Below are 22,095 nucleotides of genomic sequence, written 5' to 3'. Positions count from 1 at the left end.
CTGGAAAACTGGTAGAAAGTATTATTAAAGCTAGATTAACTAAGCACATAGAAGAACAAGCCTTGCTGAAGCAGAGCCAGCATGGCTTCTGCAAGAGAAAGTCCTGTCTCAGTAACCTATTAGAATTCTTTGAGAGTGTCAACAAGCATATAGAGGTGATCCAGTGGACATAGTGTACTTAGACTTTCAAAAAGCGTTTGACAAGGTACCTCACCAAAGACTTCTGAGGAAGCTTAGCAGTCATGGAATAAGAGGAGAGGTCCTCTTGTGGATAAGGAATTGGTTAAGAAGCAGAAAGCAGAGAGTAGGAATAAACGGACAGTTCTCAGAGCATAGTTAAACTATGGAATTTGCTCCCACAAGACGCAGTAATGGCCACCAGCTTGGATGGCTTTAAAAGAAGATTAGACAAATTCATGGAGGACAGGGCTATCAATGGCTACTAGCCGTGATGGCTGTGCTCTGCCACCCTAGTCAGAGGCAGCATGCTTCTGAAAACCAGTTGCCGGAAGCCTCAGGAGGGGAGAGTGTTCTTGCACTCAGGTCCTGCTTGCGGGCTTCCCCCAGGCACCTGGTTGGCCACTGTGAGAACAGGATGCTGGACTAGATGGGCCACTGGCCTGATCCAGCAGGCTCTTCTTATGTTCTTATGTACATTGCGCCTACAAGGAGGATCAAGGCAGGGATGTCCCCTGTCTCGAGTGCTTTTTATACTGTCACTGGAAAGATTAGCAGCAAGAATTGGACGACAAAGAGTTACAAAGTACATATTGGGAACACTAATTATAAAATATGTCTGTATGCTGATGACATGGTAATATTCTTAACGGAGGTGGAAAGATCAGCAGAATAGCTTGGAGAAGAACTGCATAATTATGCCAGAATTTCAAGATATAAATGTATCTAAAAGTGAACTACTTCCCCTAAATCTTGGAAATGAGAAAATTAAGAATGAGAGTTGGGTAAAACAAATTAAAATATGTAAAAAGGTGAAGTACTTGGGAATATATATGACATCAAAATTGGAGGAGCTGGACAAGATCAACCATCACAATCTCCAAAAACAAGTTCAAGATGACAAGTTGGGATAAGGCAAGTAACTCTTTCCTGGGCAGAATAAATATCATAAATGTGAATGTCGTCCCTAGAATTTTATTTTTTAATTTAAAATTTGTTAGTACCCAGGCAACATCAGTTGTAACATATGGGCAAAAGATTATAGAAAAAATTATATGGAAAAAGAAAGAACCCAGAGTATAAAAAAAAAGTGAGGAAAGAAAGACGGGGCATGCTAGGCATCCTGACTTGAGCTATTTTGACACAGCTGCCTAATTTCACTGATATAGTGGAATGATATGGAAGAACTTTCAGGTATAACTGAAATTAGGAACTTATTGTGGATAAGTGGGTCGTACTCCCTCTGAAAGAGTAGGTCCATAGTCTGGAAGTGCTCCTGATCCATCTTTGTTACTAGAAGCCCAGGTGACCTCAGTGGCTAGTAGTGCCTTTTACCAGATTTGGCTGGTAAGACAGTTGCTGCCGTTTCTGGACCAGGATAGCCTGACCACTGTTGTACATGGACTGGTAACCTCCAGGCTGGATTACTGTAAGGCGCTCTATGTGGGACTGCCCTTAAGGTTGGTCCAGAAACTGCAGCTGGTGCAGAATGCAGCAGCACAACTGCTCACTGGGACAGGGTATCAACCCGCTGCTGAAAGAATTGTACTGGCTGCCATTAGCTACCAGGCCAAGTTAAAGGTACTGGCTTTGGTGTACAAAGCCCTATACAGCTTGGGACCAGGACACCTGAAAGATTGTCTTACCTCTTATATACCCAGTTGATCACTGCGTTGTGCAGGCGAGGGCCTCCTGCAGATACCATCTTATCAGGAGGTCTGTTTCACACAACATAGGAAATAGACCTTAAGTGTTGTGGCACCTACCCTTTGGAATTCCCTCCAGTTAAATATTAGACAGGCACCATTTCTGTTACCTTTTTGGTGCCTACTGAAGACCTTCCTCTTTCAACAAGCCTTTTAGGTAGAGACCTCATTCCAGTCTCCATCTGTGTAGGAATTGCTTTTTAAGATCTTTTAAATGTTTTTTAAAAAAGATGTTTTTAAAGATGTTTTACTTTGATATATTTTAAAGTCTGTTTTTAAGATGTTTTAGAGTGTTTTGCTTGCTGCCCTGGGCTTCTTCTGGGAGGAAGGGGGGATAACAAATAAATAAATAAGGAAGCAAGCAAGCAAGCTTATATAGAGAGGAGAAACATATATAATTATTTGTTTGCAAATATGGAACTGACATAAACATTTATTATCACCTAAAACTCCCCCCCCCGGGCTTCTTTTATAGATGATGAAAGATTTAACTTAAAGGGTCAATTAGGAAACTTTAAAATGTGGAAGGATATTTCACAGAGTCTTTTCAGCCATGGAAAGAGGTAAAACAGTCAAGAAAATAAAAGTTAGGTCAAAATGAGACTGCTCCGCCTCCCCCTTTTTCCCACTTACACAGGTAAGAACATTCTTCCATCAGCTGAATAGGTATCAAGAGCTTTGGAGGGAAAAGACCCAATTGAGATGTTCTCAGAGACTGAGAGATCCAGATCTTTATAAAAGACATGCCAAATGATTAAGAAAAAATCTAGAATAAGTCCACATAGTTTTATGCAAAAATAAAATAAATATCTAAATATGGAGAGTCCCCAAGAAGTATGGCAGTCCATTTTTTCAGTTTTCACATTGCATAAAGAGAACTGTATAAAGACGGCAACTGAATGGTGTTAGACCCCTTGGAAAAGTGAAATGATCGGTAAGATGAGATTGAAAGTGTTGGATCTGTCAGGAGCAGAAAAGAGATTTTCTGCATATGTGGTGGGGCTTTAGAAAAGCAAGAGGATTTTGAAGAATAGTGGAAGAAATAGTTAAAGAGATGTTCAACATTCAATCAATTTTAGATCCTTTGCTATATCTTTTAAATTACACAGAGGGGCAAAGGAGTGTTAAGAAACTTCAGTCACAGATTCTATATAACAATTGTGAGGATACTCTTCGTTCAAATGTGGAAATAGAAAAAAGGACCAAAGAAAATAGAACTGATTAGGAGAATTTGGGAACAATTGGAGAATATAAAATTTACTGTGTTGCTGCAACCTTATAAAACATTGAAACAGGAAATGGAAAAAGGGCTCCAATGAAAGCTTATGTTAAAAGAGAGCTGGGTATAAGGGATTTAGGAATAAATTATCTGCTGACACAAATTGCTAGTTCTAATTCATAAAGTTTTAATTTTATTAATTGATTAATGTCTAATTACTATTCATTGAATTATTGAAATATTAGCTATTGTAATATAAGTGTAATGAATGTAACAATTATAAGGTCTCTGGATTGTAAATTGTTTGGTAAGATGATGAGATTTGATTTCTATTGTGTTTCTTATATGAACGTGTATTTTCGATGAGTGTAATAGTAGATGTATTCTAGTTTAATAAAAATATTAAAAAATATTAAAAAATAAAAAACATCTTTAAAAAATGAAAAGAGTAAGAGGATCGGGGCAGAAGCAGCAACCAAAGCAAATAAAAACAGTAATAGGGAGCAGAAAGAGAAAACTGGGAACAGATATAGGTCAATGGAGGAGAAAAAAGAAAAATGCTTGAGAAACACAAACTGCCGCTGTGGCTGAAGCAAAACTGCTGACGCTGTGGCTGACAGATGGAAGGGGAAGGGGAAAAGCAGGAAGGGTAACATTGAGGGAAGAATAAGCTAACAAATTAAACTCTACAAACAATAATGAAAGGCCTTGAGAAGTAACCCAAACTGAGAAGACTTGAGTGATAAACGACCTCTAGAGAAAAGCCATCGGAGAGGAGAAAGGGCAGGAAATGGGGGAGGCATCAGGAGAAAAAAATAAAAGAATGATGAAAGGAAAAATGGCTCAAAAACCACCCAGGGAAGCAAATGGAAAGACTCCCCAGGGAAAGGAACACTGAGGAGGAAGAACATGGTAGAACAGACAGAAAAAATTAAATAGAAAGCGAGGCAGATATAAGTGAGAACAAAAAACCTTCCCCGGTTGCATTTCACCTCAGCTCACCCTTAAGGGTTAAAACCAGCACATACAGTACTGGTTCCTAAACAGGCACTAAAGTGAGGAAAGTTGTTTGGAAGACCGGAAACCTATCACATTTTTCAATCTTGTAAGCTAAAGGATGTGTGAACTGTAGTGCTGTATATTTTACTGAAGGGACGAACAGTAGTCATATCCTCAGTATATCTGATTCCATGGTACACTGAGACACTTTATATAGAGCTTCCGCTATACTCTTTGATGAACAGAGTGACACCACCTCTAGTATGCCTTTTCTTGTGAGAAAATAATGTGATATGTCACCCTGTATGCTCTTCTCTCACAACAAATGGGAGGAAACACATGTACAGTATTCTATGCACATGGAGAATAATAAATAATTTTTAACATTGTTTTGGAGATCCTTAGGACGCTAGCTCCGTAGTACTTCCAGTGTCCCGTTCCATACAGTTGGGATAAAAATGACCCCAACATCATCAGCAGATATACTGTAACTTACACACACAAAAGTAAGTGACAAAGGGGCATGACACAGCACAGGGTGACTGACTTTATTTAAGAATGTGGAATTCACACATTTTTAGCAAATTTATCCACCTCTCTTGGTCAGTTTGATCCCATAACACAAGTGAGATTAACCATGGTTGCAAGTCACATTGGACTTGTGTGATTAAGCTATATAATCTTGTAATATATTTATTGCCCCAGCTGCTTTTGCCTCTAGCCATAGCCATCACTGGCATATGGCCCCCAGAATATTGCCCACAACAGAATGTAGCCCACAGGCTGAAAAAGATTCCCCATCCCAATATAGAACTTACTGTGTAAGCTAAAATTGGGGGAAGCAATTATTCTCTAGATTCATAAGTATTAATTCATAATTATTTATGTGTTCCATAATTATCTGTAGTGTACAAATACACATAATTCTAATATATGTATATGATCAAATTACATTGATTTATGTAGAGACTGCATATTGCTTCTGGAAAAGATTTGGGCTTCACATAACTCAGATGGGGATTCTCCAGGCCCTGGACCAGACCTCCCCATTGGAACCACCAGGCTGTTTTGGGGAAGCCATACCCCCATGCCCTAAACTTGATGTCATATGTGATATCAGGTGTGGGATAGGTAAGGGTAAGGGTTCAAAGGAAAAATTGAGAGCTTAAAGTGGACTCCTAAATGTTCTTTCACTGGAGCAGGGCACACTCCCAACTGTTTGTCAGCTGTCAGTCTATCAGGTAGAAGTGCACCTTTCTTGAGGAGGGGGAATTGGTTTCCATTCAGTAGAAACCAGGTCTCCTTCCCCTACGTTGATAAAGGATAGGGAGATAACTATCTGGCCCACCAGCCAGAAAAGGTACCCTACCCATGACTTAACTGTTTAAATCTAATCCAGAATCATTGCAACTAGGTGGGGGACTCACGGGCAGAACACATTATAGTGGAAGGCATAGGGCATGAAAAATGCTCTAGTATTATAGGGGAGACAATTGAAACCCATGGCTGTGTGACTATAGCCTTCAACATACTTACTGTGAAGGATGTCCCACAGTAATCTTCCGGTAAACATTTTTGTTAAACAGCATGAACTCACCTATAATAATACAAATTCAACAAGGTTCCAAAGAGTTAATTTTGTGTTAATATATTACCAGTTCTGCAAAAAATACTCTTTCATGCAGACTTTTCATGAAATTGTTGATTATTTGCTGAATGTTTCAGTAAATAACTCTCAGAACAGCACACTGTCTGTATCTAAAAATAGCTTGGTCACATGACTTGGTAGTTTAGCACAAAAGCATATTTTACAGGTTTAATTTGCTATCCCGCTATATTTTTGACATTTTATTGCACAGAGGCTGAGTCTGAACAACTTATTATTTCTCTGCACTATTACTGCTTTTGGTGCAAAGCAAGACAATTTAAAGTAATTTTATACTATTTAATTCTTTTCGTTCTCCCTGCATGACTGCAATTTTCAAAAATGGGTTTTATATTGCACATTTCAAAGCTGAGAAACGTTTATGAGGATTGTAAAAAAGATGTTTGTGTTAACAGCAGCGGATCAGATTCAGTGATGGTGTATCTAGTCGTCTGATAATTTTTTTTAAATATGTAAATAAAAATGAGCTCCTTCATGTTTGTTTCTATACTAGGATATTGGAAGAAGGGGAAAGTCCATGTATTTAGGTTAATGACCTGCAGAAAAGCTGTCATGACCAAAATAAATTTGTGTTTTATTTGATCTTTATTTTCTGCCTCATAAGTAAGGCACTTCTTAACTATGTAGCTTAATGGATCCATACCCTTAATACATAGCTGACAGTACTGCAGCATTGTACAAATGGGTTTCTTATGTCTTCGTCCTATCTTCTCCAGTAGAGAAAGTGACTCTCATTCCCCTTAGAGTTGTATTAAATGTAGCACTAAGTTGAATATTCAATCAGTGCAAGTATTTTCCTCAGTGCAACAGAATGTCCTCTTCTCCCCCCCCCCCCGGACTGCTAAATCTGTTCTTGGAGTCCCCCCAATGTTCTGGAGCAGATTTATGAGTGCACCTGTGGGGGAAGAAGAGGGGGGAAATCCTCTTGCTAGAGCAAGAATTTTGTTGAACAGTGTCCTTAGTAATAGATGGAGCTCCCCGTAGTCTACATAACCCAGGTGGGACCCTGCTGCAAAATGTTGTAGCGTGAAATGCTTGTTTTTCAGGGCTCCAGTCACTCCATTCTGTTCTCCCCCCACCCAGTTTTACTTTTTTTTCCCCACCCCAACAGTCAATCAGTATTCTATGCCCACTGGGCATGCTCAGCCTGTGCTGGGTTTTTGTGTGTGTGTGGAGTGTCCTCTTATGTCGGAGTAGACACACTTGTGCCCCAGCCTAGCTACATTAAATTATTTGATTTCTCCTGGGGATGCTCCTAAGTGGTCTGCTTCCCTTTGGTTTTATAGGGTTAGGGAGTTATGGGGCCGTTATTTCTACAGGTCTTTGTACTTTACCTCAAGTGTGACAGTACCTCTCTTGTGTGTAGATAGTATGGTTTTGGCTACATAAACCAAGCACTATAAGACTCAGATCAGTAATATTATATTCATTCATTCATTCATTGGCGATCACTCGTAGCCGAGTAAGATCGTCTTCCAAGATAAGGTGTTTAACAGTGGGTCTGCTTCCCTTTGGTTTTATAGGGTTAGGGAGTTATGGGGCCGTTATTTCTACAGGTCTTTGTACTTTACCTCAAGTGTGACAGTACCTCTCTTGTGTGTAGATAGTATGGTTTTGGCTACATAAACCAAGCACTATAAGACTCAGATCAGTAATATTATATTCATTCATTCATTCATTGGCGATCACTCGTAGCCGAGTAAGATCGTCTTCCAAGATAAGGTGTTTAACAGTGGGTCTGTAAGTGACTGTGGAGGCCAATTCTGGATCCACACAGCCTCCCACATTGAGGACATAGGTTTCCAGATGGAAGATGGTCGTGATGAGGATTTGCTTGACGTGCCTTCCGCTTAGATAATTAGATTATATAGATAAGCAGGGTCCTACAACAAAATGTTGTAGTGTAGTGCTGTGTGTATTATCTTCGGCTGACGCAGTTGAAAAATAAAAGTTAGCATCAAAGATAGGAGCTCCTGTTCTAACTTAGGTCTTATTTCAACTAGCTTTGGGTTTCAGGTTTGAACATTTAAAAGTGTGACCATGAGCAGGAAACGTCTGCATCCAACTGAGTGCTTGATTTACTTGGGAGTAGCCTCACATTTTGTCTGAAATATTTATGTATTTATTTATAAATATATTTGTATACTATTTCATTAGAAACTTCAAAGTGGTTTACAACAAGTTAAAAAGCAACAACCATACAATAAAAACATTAAAAATACAGTAAAAACGAAGGTCAACCATTGCAAAAAGACATCTTAATTGCCTGCATAAGCGTGGCAGAACAGAAAGGCTTTCAGCAGCCGTTTAAAATGTAAAACAGGAGGCACCTGCCGAATCTCTGTTGGCAGAGCATTCCAGAGAAGTGGGCCGAAGACACTGAAGGCTTGATTTTGTGACAATGTGAAATGAACCTCACCAACCAAGGCCACTCCTGCAGATGATCTCAATGATCAAGCTGGGATATGAGAGTTCAGGTGGTTCCTATGATACCCTTTACTGAAAGACCATGCATTTGTTCAGGGCTTTGTAAATTAATACAACCAGGCTTGGTAGTGAATGGGCAGCCAGTGCAGATGTTTTAAGAGTGGTGTCACATGTTGTTGGCCATGTGCTTGCTTCAGCAGTCTGGCCACCACATTTCCAGACCAGACTGGTCAGACTACCTTGTAAGACTGCCAAAAACTGCTGTTTCTCAACAAGCCCACCAATGTACAAAAGTATGTACAGTAGGGCCCCGCTTTTTGGCATTCTGCTAATATGGTGCCAGCGGGGCGATCAGCTGTAGCGCGGGGAGCTCCAGCCGCCGTGCTCCAGCTGACAGAACTTGGCCCCTCAAGCTCCCCTCTCTACAGCTGATCGCACACTACAGCTGAGGCTGGAGGTTGGGGAGCTTCAGGGACCAAGTGCTGTCAGCTAGAGCGCAGCGGCTGGAGCTCCCCGTGCTATAGCTGATCAACTGTAGCATGGGGAGCTCCAGCCACCGCGCTCCAGCTGCCACGATCAGCTGTACTGTACAGCTGATTGCGCTCTATGTCCCATTTTCCGGCGGGTTTTGCTTTTCGGCAGGGGCCTGGAACGTAACCTGCCGTAAGAGTGGGGCCCTACTGTAACAGTGAACTGCACTGTAGGGTTGCTATATACTACTCTGTCAGCTTCAGCCCAGTTTGCAATAGGGATTGAATATCTCTGGACAATAGTTTGTGGTATCCCGCTAAGAACCTGACCTGAAGTATTCAGTGCATGCGACACTGCAGAGCAGTCACAGCATATAGGAGAATGATTTGCATTTGCTTTGAAATTTCTGTTAAGGTTTTGTTTGGGGAGGGGTTACACTAAGAACTGAGCAAGAACTCTTCTCTTTGCTACTACCTCTTGGGTGTCTTTTTTTGAGATGGGGGAGGGATTGATGGACACACTGGTACCAAGGCCTAACTACATTAACATCTTGCATTACTCCATTGATTTCTATGAGCAGTTCTCATTTCTGTCATTAGGGACATTTAACAATAGTTTCTGGTTTGAACCAGGAAGTGACCTATCCAAACAATGGTCCATTCTACCCTTCATATATCTCTGTGTGTCTCTTCCAACTACTCCATTGTATTTCCCCCTCCCACTCAGTTATCAGATTTCTTCCCCCCACCTCCTGTATCTCATAATTATGTGCCATTATGTGCCTGGGTTTTTTTGGGGGGGAGATCCCTTCTTAGGATGTTTTCTGCAGTTTTTGTGTGCTTGTGTGTACCTCAGAGTTACCCTTTTGCTTGTACCTCTTTTGTGTGCAAGTTGTATGGTTTTGGCTGCATGAGCACAGGGAAAATGGAATTGTTATTAGTATATGAATACAATAAATATGTGTTTTCAGAAACATACAACTAAAGTTATTTGCAAATAAATCCCTTTTGAAACCAGTGAGATTGAAACATCATAGACAAATGCTTGTTTTCAGAGCTTGTGTTAGGGCTCTATGTTCAGTGCTATGTTGAACCCTAGCACATAAGAAAAATGGCCCAGTATCTCTGAGCCTATGCAGAGTGCGTTTTAGTTTTATAGTTTTTAGTTTATAGTTTATTTATAAACCAATTTTTGGACAAAAGGCCCCCAAAGTGGTGAACAACATATTAAAACATATTTTTAAAAAAATTATGTAAGAAATAACCAGTATTTTATTTACTCAGGATTAAGTATAACGACTCACCATGCTTCAGAATTGGGAATTTTCCTGATAAGCGGCCAATCATTCCTAACAGATTTTAATCCTTGCATTTCTTTTTCTAGAAATGTAAGCACTGCTGGACTTGCATTGATTTCAGTGGAATCTGTATCCTGATCCTATGTATGCTTCCTTGGAGTTTACAATTGTAGGTTTAGTCACAACTAAATTTCATGTGATTATACACACTGTTGGCAACTGAATTTACTATAAATATGTTCCCTGAAAAGCTATGCCACAAAAAAAGCTGTGTGTATCTTCAAGTAAAACTTTATATGCTTAGCCTATGGATTTGAATTTTTAGCTTAATTTCCTTGCTGTTGCTTTTTAAACTGCAGATGAATTCAACATATGTTCATAATCAAAACATGGCCTGAGTAGTTTATCTGTACTACAGTGTCATTTCTTCAGTCTCTGATTTTCTGCTGAGTCAATTTAACTAACTAAAATAAGCATTAGAAGCATTTAACGCAGCAACTGTTCAAACTATATTTACTATATAAGTTCAGGGCTTCTTTCATTTTAGATGCTGTCTAAATTCCTGGTCTTTATTAGCAAAGTTTTGCATTAGGCATTCTATCTCACTATGTTGCAATGCATTCAAATGTGTTTGCATGCACACACACTTTTTTTTTTGCTCCTCTGACTCCCAGTCAGAAGTAGAATATTTTCTTTTCCAAGTGAATCTTTATGGATGGTAGCTTAATGCTATAAATATTTCCCAGACAATAAAGACACATTGCTTCCCTTTAATATTATTTGAATCTTCAGAAACAGCTGTTTGTTTCTGGAAATCAAGAAATCCTCTGATTCTAATGAAACCAAGCTCTAAAAAGCAAACACATGTCTCAAGGACAGAAACCTTCTCTTACATTTGCCTAATGCCATAATTACCTCACTTAAGACCCTTATTGCCTTTGAAATTTGATAAAATGCAATTTCAAGAATACTATGTCAGAAACAACTAACAAAATATTGGTTGTTAGCAACAGTGTGGCACAAGGTTGGAGATAGGGACTATTGTCAAAGAGTAGCACCAGTAATTTGTTCCTAAACAAATACAAAAATACATTTGTTAGACTTTTTTTCTCAAAAGTTTCATAAGAAATAATAACAATACCTACCTGTTGTTAGTAAACCATCCAACAGAAAAGGGTAGACCATATCTGATCATTTCAATCATATGTTCATAATTTCTGTGCATCCACATTGCTAAGATTAGTTTTAGCCAGAATTTGAAAATAGCGAGCCAGATCTGGTTTTGACCTTTTGCAGGCCAACCTCTAATCGTAAGACAACATTTGGGACACAATGAGGTACTTGGAGGACAGCCCCCAAGAATTTGGATTGTACTACTTCCAGAGGTGTAAAACTGGGATAGGGGCCAAGCTGTGCTCCATATAAAATTATGTTGAGAGCCAGTGTGGCATAGTGGTTAGAGTGTTGGACTATGACCTGGGAGACCAGGGTTCGAATCCCCACACAGCCATGAAGGGCACTGGGTGACCTTGGGCCAGTCATTGCCTCTCAGCCTCAGAGGAGCGCAATGGTAAACCCCCTCTGAATACTGCTTACCATGAAAACCCTATTCATAGAGTCACCATAAGTCGGAATCAACTTGAAGGCAGTCCATTTCCATTTACAGTAATTACATAAAAGTAATAAGTGGTCTTTCTTCAACACTTGTTTAAAATGGATTTTTCCCCTAGTGTGTGCAAGTGTATTCCTGTCATACGTGAACTGAAATATATCGTTTTGGTATGTTTTGTGAGCTCTGTGAATACTTTGTACTACAACTACAGTTGCTAACACTACTCAAGATATTTGTCTTGTGGGACTTCATATGCTGTATATTCCTGGAGGAGGAAGAAAAAATTGAAATTTTAATGCTAAGTGACTTAAACTTAAAAGTTTAAGTGCTCCTATTTTTACATTGCTAAAACCCTGACATTACTGTCTGCAGTCCAGCTTCACTTTTCAAGGTTAAAAGGCTTGACACAAAGTAGGCTTTGAAAATGACATTCCCAGCTGAAGCAAGCACTTTGTACCTACTAACAGTGCTAGCTAAACTAAATCTTTGTAAAATCTCCATAAACAGTTATGCAAATTACTCTTGCTGTTTATCATATTTGACAAGTCACAGATAATAAGATGATGGTTGAACTTTATTTCTAGTCAATACTATTAAATACTTGTGAAGTGCCTGTCTTGAGAAGCAGGATGCGTATGGAGGGAGAGACTACATACACAAGAACTCCTGAAATGGCACCTTGTCTATGTGAGCTTCCACCCAGGATTGGTGTGGTTAGCAGGTTTTGTCCCCAATGAATGGCAAATCTTTATCCTTTAATTGTATAAATCTTTTGAATAGTATGTTTAATCTGAGGGTGATTATAATAATAATAATAATAATAATCTTTATTGTTACAGTCAATGACCAGCATGAGGTAATAAGATAAAATTGTTAAAACACAATACTATAAAATAGAATTGTCAAAGACATAGTTATGAAATCCAAAAAACAAAACAACCAAGAATTACAAGGTGGCTAGAGTCAGTTCATGGCAAATTTTGATCGCTGCAGCACAAAATTTGGCAACACTGGAGGTGACAAAAGTATTTTGATCAGAAAGAAGTAGGAGGACATAAAATGCGTCTCATCATCCTAGGGTTTTCGATAGGAGAGGTACAATTAAAGATCTTTGTAGATCAGAATAGAATGGGAAGTGTAGGAGGACATGGGTCACTGTTTCCATCTCTTCAGCGTCACAAGGGCACGGTCGTAGTAGGGGGAGTTATATCTTCCCTCGAGGACAGCAGAAGGAAGGACATTAAAACGTGCCAATGTGAAAGCTCTGTGGTGTTTTTGCACCAAGAGTGTAAAAAGATAATTTGCAGGTTTATTGAATTGTAGCACTCTATCCGTTGAGGCATAGTTAGAAGACAAGCCCAAGTCTTGTTGGCACTCGATATCAGTCATGGGAAATGAGGTAGCCCAGGGAAAGACCACATAGCTGGAGCTTTTGAGGCAAGCTTTGTTTCCATAATGACTGGAACTTGTCCTGTAGCGTTAGTGGGGCCAAACTAGTCAGAAAGATTAGTTTCAGCCAGAATTTGAAAATAGTGAGCCAAACCCTGGTTTCAACCTTTTGCAGGCCAACCTCTAATCGTAAGACAACATTTGGGACACAGTGAGGTACTTGGAGGACAGCCCCCAAGAATTTGGATTGTACTACTTCCAGAGGTGTAAAACTGGGATAGGGGTCAAGTTGTGCTCCTTATAAAAGCCTCGTTAAAGACTTAGTCTTGAACAGCTTTATTGCCGCTGGTACATAATGGCCGCCTCTAGTGTGGGTAAAGTTTAATATGGCAGAAGCACTCCTTTGGGCTGACTGGGCAACGTACTCTGCTTGGGCTTCCGGCTGCCATTTGCCTGAAAAACAACACCCAGATACTTGAAAGTCTTTACCAGGCAAAGGGTGATGATTCTTTTATTATATTTTATAGTAAAGTATAATTATATCAAAAAGGTTATTGCAGAGTTGGAGAAGTGCAAACAAATGATCAAACAGATGGAGCAACTCACCTATAAGGAAAGGTTGCAGCATTTAGTGGTGTTTTGTTTAGAAACCAGGCAAGTAAGAGGTGACATGATACAAGTGTGTAAAATTATGCACATCATAGAGAATGTTGATAGAGAAAAGGTTGGAACATTCAAGACAGACAAAAGAGAAAGATTCTTCACACAACACATAGTTAAACTATGGAATTTTTTACTACAAGAGGCAGTGATGGTGTCCAGTGTGGATGGCTTTAAAAGAGGATTAGACAAATTCATGGAATTCAAGGTTATCAGTGGCTACTAGCCATGATAGCTATGCTCTGCCTCCACAGACGGAGACAGTATACTTTTGAATACCAGTTGCTGGAAACCACAGGATGGGAGAGTGCTGTTGTGCTTAGGTCCTGCTTGTAGGCTTCCCATGGGCATCTGCTTGGCCACTCTGAGAACAGGATGCTGGACTAGATGGGCCACTGGCCTGCTCAAGCAGGCTGTTCTTATAGTTCTTTATATCAGTGAATTGTACAGTTAAAGTATTTTTTTTTGCTAGGCTTGTACGCATGCTCTTTTATTAGTAAAAGCTTAAATACGTATCTTGGCTTTTAAAATAAAATGAGAAAAAACTAAGAAAAAAGGATTGTGGTAATCATGGAAAAGTAACTGCTTGTTACAATTATCGACAAGCAATCCCTACAAATACTTGCACATGTTATTTGTGTTTCCTCTTTCAACCATATCTATCCTAGCCTCTTACACATCCTGGCACATTTAATTCCATTCACGCTTTTCCTCCCATCCCTGTTGCATATGTATATTTTCTGGTCTTTAGAGTTGCTGGCCAACATCACTGACAACATGAGAACCTAACAAGCTGCTTTGAAACCAGTAGTCTGACTCTGTATAATGGGTGCATATTGTCTCCTACATTGATTGGCAGCAGTTCTCCACTATTTCAGACAGGAGTGTTTCTCAGCTCTTCCTGGGAATTTGTTTATCCAAAGCGTGTGCCCTATCATTAAGCTACAGACCTTTTCCCACAGAGTGTGCTCCAAAGCCAAAACTGAGCTTCAGAAAACCAACTTGCACCATTCGCCCTGTGGTAAAGCTGACAGTAAAATGGATAATATCAAATTTTACCGAGTCCATGAGCCTTCCTCCTCTTTGCGGTGTGGGGAAGTAATGACTGGACCATACTGTCTGAGTCACCTGTTTTGGCTTAGGCTTGGTGATTAGGAGCTGGAACCAATGGAAGATGTTTGGTCTCTAGTGCCTTGCTTTCAATTCGGAGTCTAATCTTCACCCACTGTCCCAGGTCCTAATAAGCAAGCCTTACACCTGAAGAGCAACTGGGACAGTGTGGATTATTTTTTCCCCAGTTCATCTTTTATAGAAGAACCCACTAATGAAGTGAGTGCTAATAATGGCTGCTTCAGCTGCAGTGTTTTGGAGCGACCTTTATTGAACTTCAGAAACCAGTTTCCTCAAGTAAAGTTTTCTGTCTACAAGTGATTTATCAAAGCACGGACCAAATATCTGCAACAGGGCTCACTTTAAAACACTTGTTCTCTTGCATGGTTGGTAAGAAAAACAAGATTTATTTTCCTTGCGTGTGTGTGTTGTGTAATTGTGTTCTTGAAACATGGTAGATCTGCAAGAGGTATCTGTGGACATGAGTATGTGCCCAACTAAGACTGGTGCGCCAGCTGTGCCCATTCCTGGAGATGCCTGATTTGACTACAGTGATGCATGCCTTAGTTACATCCCGTTTAGATTACTGTAATACACTCTACGTGGGGCTGCCTTTGAAGACTGTTCAGAAACTTAAACTGGTACAAAGAGCTGCACCCAGAGTGCTAACTGGGGCTGGTTACAGGGACCATACAACTCCCTTGTTACGACAGCTCCACTGGCTGCCAGTTTGTTTCCGGTCACAATTCAAAGTGCTGGTTTTGACCTATAAAGCTCTATACGGCCTAGGTCCAGGCTATTTGTCAGACCGTATCTCCCCATATGAGCCTGCCCGGGCGTTGAGATCCTCAGGAGAGGCCCTTCTCTCAGTCCCAACACCTTCGCAAGTGCGATTGGTGGGATGCGAGATAGGGCCTTCTCGGTGGCTGCCCCAAGGTTCTGGAACTCTCTTCCTAGGGAAGCACGAATGGCCCCTTCCTTGCTATCCTTCTGTCGGCAGGCAAAGACTTTTTTATTCTGACAGGCTTTTGGACTAGAAGATGTTTAAGATAGGGCCTCATAAGGTTTGTTGTATTGTTCTATGGTCCTATTCTTAATGTTTTAAATTGTCTTAGTATCTTAAGTGTATGTTTCATGGTTTTAATGTCACAAATAGTTTAATTCTATTTTAATTGTATATTTTTGTATGTTTTTTACCTATATGTAGTTTTTATTTGTAGGTCGCCCTGAGGTCCAGTTTTGGAAAAAGGGTGGGGTAAAAATAAAGATTCATTCATTCATTCATATGTGGTGGTGGTTGTTTCTAGCCCACAAGCCAGTAGTTAGAATGTGGTAGTATGTGTGTCTGTTGTGTAACTTGGTGTGTGGTGTTCTCCTTTGCCTCCATTTTCTCTCCCAAGAGTCCCACCCAGATAGGAGAGGAGCAACCTCTTGATATATAAAGTGGCACCCTGGGCTGGCTTCCAGGTGAAGTGCAACACAGTATATGGTAGAAAGTTACGCACTCTGTTAAGGGAGTGCGACTTTGAGGCTGAAAATGGAACTATTCCTGGGGAGGTGCACATTGTGTCGGCCAAGAACACACAAACACACACACACAATTACTTTGGAACTCCAAGTAAATTCTGTATGTGTGCATGTATTGGAGTGCACTTGGTGGACATGCTGTGCTGGAGAGAGTGAATAATTTCTCAAGAGACTCCTGCGCACATCATCTAGTCTTTCCACTTGCATGCAGTAGAAGATTCCACTTGGATTCAGTGTGCCTGCAAGGAAGGCTTCATATGCCAAATGCGCCCACTTGACCTGATGAGGGGCCAAATCTTAAAGAAAGTAAAAAACAGTGATAAGGGGCAGCTGAGGAAAAGGTCAGTGAAATTGGCAGGATGTGGCTACATCAAATGAGCCATGATACAGAGGGGTGGGACATATCTCAGAGAGGAGGTCAGTTCTCTTGCTCCCCTGGTACATTCACTATAGCTCCCAATTTCCCTGCTTTTTTAAGTTTGATAGAAATATCTGTCGTCTATAGGTACATTATTAAACCCCAAGGGAGTTTTTGCCTCTAAGTGAATTTCTCTGCTTTTTAATCTGGGAGGTTAAAAAATGGGATCCTGTGCAAGTTTGCTGAGAATTGATTGATCATTTGCATGCTTATTGAGTTCAGTGGGATTTACTCCCTTGCGATAATGCTTAGGATAGGTGAAACTGATCACAGGGGAAGGAGGAAGGGGGAGGGAAACGGCAGGCTTGATTATTCGCATGCTTATTAAGTTCAGTGGAATTTACTTCCATCCGGTGTGCTTAGGATAAGTGAAACTGGCTGTGGAGTGGGAGAGGAGAAGCAGAAAGAGAGGGAGGAGGAGGGCGTGAGGGGAGGGAAGGGGCAGGAGGATGCGAGGCCAGGTTTGATCATTTCCATGCTTATTGAATCAGTGGGATTTACTCCTGTGCAGTCATGCTTTAGGATAGGTGAAACTGACCTGGGGAGGGGGAGGAGGGAAGGGGAGGAGATTGGGTGGATTAATTGGGTCGAAACTAGGCAGAGGGAAAGCCCTTTCATTTCCAAAATGAAACATTGTTAACAGTAACATTGTTTTGGGGGGTTTCACCCACTTTTTTATCTTACATGTAGTCTCCCATCCAAATTTAAACCAAAGCTGTCCCTGGCCACACCCATGTCAGTCATTTATTCCACTTTAAACAAGGATGTTCAGAGTTGCCAGAAGACCTGGGCTGCTGCTGGGAGTAAGGGCAGGATATAAATTAAATAATAAATAAATAATAAATAGAAGATACGCTATTCCCCTCACAAAGCTCCACTCACCAGAATTCTCTGGGAAGAAGGACTGATTGTTAAAACCACTCTGGCCACTGGAGCTCTGTCAGGGCAATAGGAGTCTCCTAACATCTGTCAGCACCTTTCGCAAGCTACACTTCCTAGGATTCTTTTGGGGAAGCTATGACAGTTTCAAGTGGAATAAATGGCTGGCGTGGGTATGGCCCCCTGATTAGCCAAGCCAAACAGCTGTTAGTCTGGCTTTTCGAACACAACCGTTGGTTCTTACTGAGCATGCCTGTGCTTATCGTAGACTCTAATGTTAATTTTCTTAATTAATTAAAAATCAGCCAGGCATTTTTTTTAACTTTTAAACTACAGAAGAAGAAGGTCAGAGTATGGGGCAAGGTCAGTAATAGGATTACAGGTACTCTCTGAACATGGCTGATTTTTAATTAATTTCAGCAAAAATTGAGACTACTGACAGAAAAAAGTCCAACAGGGGTCTGGATTGTTTTACTCTTGTTTTAGACTCTGAACTCTGGATTATCTCTGAGTATTTTGTGTATCGCCATGAAAATTTAGAGGGTTGTTACCCAGGGTTTCTGAGTTCAGAATTACAAGTTTTATAAGAATTTGTTTTGCAATGAGCTAATGAGGAGCAGCAGAATGGCATGGGGGTATTTTCAATTTAGTATGGTGGTATGTAAAAACTCCATGCTAGCTATAGTATACAACCACTCCTATGCCGGAAAATGTTCTAGTCCCCATATTCATATCCATATCCATTGCGATATTCCCCCAAACTGGCTAATACAATGCTTTTTTACTATATTTTCTCTGAGTTCTTACATAGTCCAATTTTAATCATTGTTTTTTAAAAAAATAAAAATAAATTACATCTGGGATCAAAACAGCTTCTATAAGTCTACCCAAGTAGTTAGGCATGCAAGATGCTATGTTTGATTTTTTTAAGCTTTTAACACCAGAACATTATGATACTGAAATTTGCTTTGAAATTCAACTCTGTTTCACAGTTTGCCATTCTGCCATGTGAGGAGATGCTGGGGAGGGAAACACATGGTACAAAGCCACCTAGTTGTGCAGATCTCTGGATTCTGTCACATATATTTATATTTTCCCCAAAGTTTATACTACAAATTATTTACGGGTTACATTGTTGGCTTCTACAATGCACCAGTCAGAGCAAATAGTCAGACGTAACTTTCATTTGTATGGCAATGTTACTTAGCTGCTTATGTTTTCTTCTAATCAGGTTTTCATACTGGAACTGTATCATCATGAGAGAATCACAAGAAGTGTCCAGGAGTACCTTGGACAATGAATGGAAGAAGACAAGAAAGCAAAAAGAATGTGGCATATAAAAAGGATTTAATATCTGGAGTTCTTGGCTGTGACACATCTTTAAAAATGGGACTTATTCTCTCAAAATACAGACTACTTTTGGCAAGCATTATGCTTGGAGTCATGCTAATAAACTAGAAATAAATGTTTTTCTCTCTACTTGGCTAGTAACAGAACGTTGATGGATTATGATTTTCCCAAGTCGGAAACATTTGTTTTTACCCATTGAAGATATCCTTATGACTACATAAGGAATAAAATATTTCACCCCTAATATTGGTCAGAATGGGCAACTGATTTATCAACAAAAATGGCAGATTTTATGGACTAAGCCAGAGCTTCCCAATGCATTTTGTACAAACTGGGAATTACTGTGCTGTGTGGCCGTCTTCTGAAGGCCATGATGACATATAAAATAAGGATATCATCTTATTGTTGATATCTTCGAGGAGTCATAAGCAGAATAAAAAAAATGAATGGAGGCAAGGAGTGTGACGGTGGGGACAAAGATGGAGGACTGCCAGCAGTACAAGTCCCAGTTGGTTGGCAACGGCGGGTGGATCAAAATGGAGTTCTGTATATTAGGTAAGCATTCATATGCATTTTGGAATATGCAGAATTACTGCTTAAGTAATTCTGTACAAGGTGCCATGACAATCAGTGGCCTCATCCTCTTAACTGCAGAGGACATCAACCTCACCAGGTATCAAAACCTAGAGAGAAGAGCTTCTGACAGCTTCTGACAATGAATAAACAAATAATATTTAATAGGAGTGAAACTAGCATTAAATTCAGTGGTATCCGATTAGAATTCTTTTGAAAAGAGTCCTTTTAATCCTGATTTTTATCTTTGTTTCTAGGTATTTCTTGAAGCCACGTTTTCTTCTCTTTCCTTCTCCCTGCTCCGTTTTTCCTTTCCTTTTCTTTGTGGTCTTTTTCTTTCTATTTTGCTTTTTGCTTTTACTGGTCATAGGAGGGGAATGGGATATCTAGAGAGGATGGATATGACTGTACGTTTGTCCCTATTGTATTGTTGTGTTAACCATTTTTCAGTGAACTTGGTTTTAAAAAGGAAGGTTAGCAGGAAGAGGGCCAGTATATATATATATATATATATATATATATTTATAAAAAACCAGCAAATCCTCAAACTGGTGCTTTAAAAAAGAGAGAAATAGAGAGTATTTGTGGAAGCTAAGCTAAATCTATTGTTGCAGTGGATTGAGTTCATTGGGTCAGAATACAGAAGAACCAATACACCCATGCATACGAATGATGTGATATAATGTTGATATGGTAATAGCCTTTCAGTTGGGTAGATTTTATGGTGCAGTGGTATCTAGCAACCCAAAATGAAAACTCACGACCCCAGCTGTGTAAAAATGACACCACATAAGCTATGTTTAGTTGGTCATATCGTGGCTTAATAAGCCAAGCTATGCTTGTGCCTCTTCTTCATGTGCTTAGCTCTATTGTTGTTCACTTCACAGTGTGCAGCAAGCAAACCAGGAAGCCTCTAATTAACCACAGTTTACCATTTCATCCAAACACACTACATTAAGTTATGGTTTGAAGTTGTTTGAATATCCTGAGTTGTTCTGAAGTTGGTAACCATTGTTTCTCAGTTCAGACAAAACTATGGTTAATTATAGGCTACCCGGTTTCATTGCAGCCTATGTGAAGGGAGGAACAAAGAGGCTGCATGTGCAGGGAAAGACTTGTGCATATCTTGGCTTCATAAGCCACCCTTGTATTGAAATACTAGCTTGATAGCCATAAGTGATCAGGAATGGCATGCAGGCAAGTGAGCAGGCTGGTAGAGGAGAGATAGATCACTGTGTCCCTCCTGCACCCAGCATAAAAATCGTGGGCTCCTACAAGAGAGAAAGCCCCATTCTTCACACCTAGCATTAAAATGGTCTTCATCCCTCTTCTGCCAGCCCCCGACAGGCTAGTCACTTTTGAAGACTTATTTACAAGGCTGTAATAAGCCAAAATATAATCATCCAAACCAGGCCATTCTGCACAGCACCCATTAAAACAATATATAAATATACAATGCCACAATGAAAAGAAATAATTTTCATAAGATGTGTGTATCAACAACCAATCAATTGATGAAAATCTGAATAATATCTCATCTTGAAAACCACTTTGTCAAACCCATACAGTATATGCACCAAAACATTCCTTGTAAACACGTATGTTGCTTCACCAATCTTGTTTTCTAGAAGGTAGCTGAATTCCTCAGTCTTCCGCTTCTCAAATATATTATCGGATACTTCCCAACACACCTTTCAGCTGGCCAAAAAGGTCAAGTTAGAATAGATGTGGGGACCCTTTTGCCCTCTAGATGTTGGACTACAACTCCATAATTCATGGCCATTGGGAATTGTAGTTCAACAACATCTGGAGGGGCAAAGGTTCCCCACACCTAAGTTAGAACAATCAAACAAATTAATGTGTGTAAACGAACTTTAAAGTTGGCAATGAGGACACTGAACTTGTCAAAGATTATCAATACCTTGACACAATCATTAACCAAAATGGAGACAATAGTCAAGAAATCAGAAGAAGGCTAGGACTGGGAATGGCAGCTATGAGAGAACAAGAAAAGGTCCTCAAATGCAAAGATGTGTCTCTGAACACTGAAGTCAGGATCATTCAGACGATCTCTATGTATGGATGTGAAAGTTGGACAGTGAAAAAGCGGATAAGAGAAAAATCAACTCATTTGAAATGTGGTGTTGGAGGAGAGCTTTGCTGATACCATGGACAGCGAAAAAGACAAATAATTGGGTGTTACAACAAATTAAACCAGAACAGTCATTAGAAGCTAAAATGATGAAACTGAGGTCATCATACTTTGGACACATAATGGGAAGACATGATTCACTAGAAAAGATAGTAATGCTGGGGAAAAGAGAAGGGAGTGGAAAAAGAGGAAGGCCAAACAAGAGGTAGATTGATTCCATAAAGGAAGTCACAGACCTGAACTTACATAATCTGAACAGGGTGGCTTATAACAGATGCTATTGGAGGTCGCTGATTCCTAGGGTCGCCATAAGTCGTAATCGACTTGAAGGCACATAACAACAACAAAATGAATTATGGTTTACTGAAACACCAACTTGAGAGCTGAAAAGGGAGTTCTAAGAGAGCAATGTCAAGTTGCTCTACTAAATTCAAAGAATTTAGATTCTGGAGACTGAAGATTG

The 22,095-nt window shown here is 40.0% G+C and overlaps 1 protein-coding gene across 6 annotated transcripts in view; it reads left to right on the top strand.

Moving 5' to 3' along the window:
- Positions 1 to 22,095, top strand: part of MBD5 (methyl-CpG binding domain protein 5) — a 185,803-nt gene that overhangs the window by 101,703 nt on the left and 62,005 nt on the right. For all 6 annotated transcript variants that reach the window (XM_061608839.1, XM_061608835.1, XM_061608836.1 and 3 more), the window contains one exon: positions 18,789 to 19,462. In XM_061608839.1, coding sequence (XP_061464823.1) covers positions 19,350 to 19,462 — 113 coding nt within the window. In that variant the 5' untranslated portion in view covers positions 18,789 to 19,349. The remainder of the gene's footprint in view (positions 1 to 18,788; positions 19,463 to 22,095) is intronic.

The sequence above is a fragment of the Rhineura floridana genome, chromosome 2, assembly GCF_030035675.1.
Source record: "Rhineura floridana isolate rRhiFlo1 chromosome 2, rRhiFlo1.hap2, whole genome shotgun sequence".
NCBI classification, from domain to species: domain Eukaryota; kingdom Metazoa; phylum Chordata; class Lepidosauria; order Squamata; family Rhineuridae; genus Rhineura; species Rhineura floridana.
This window is presented reverse-complemented; position numbering and strand designations above follow the sequence as displayed.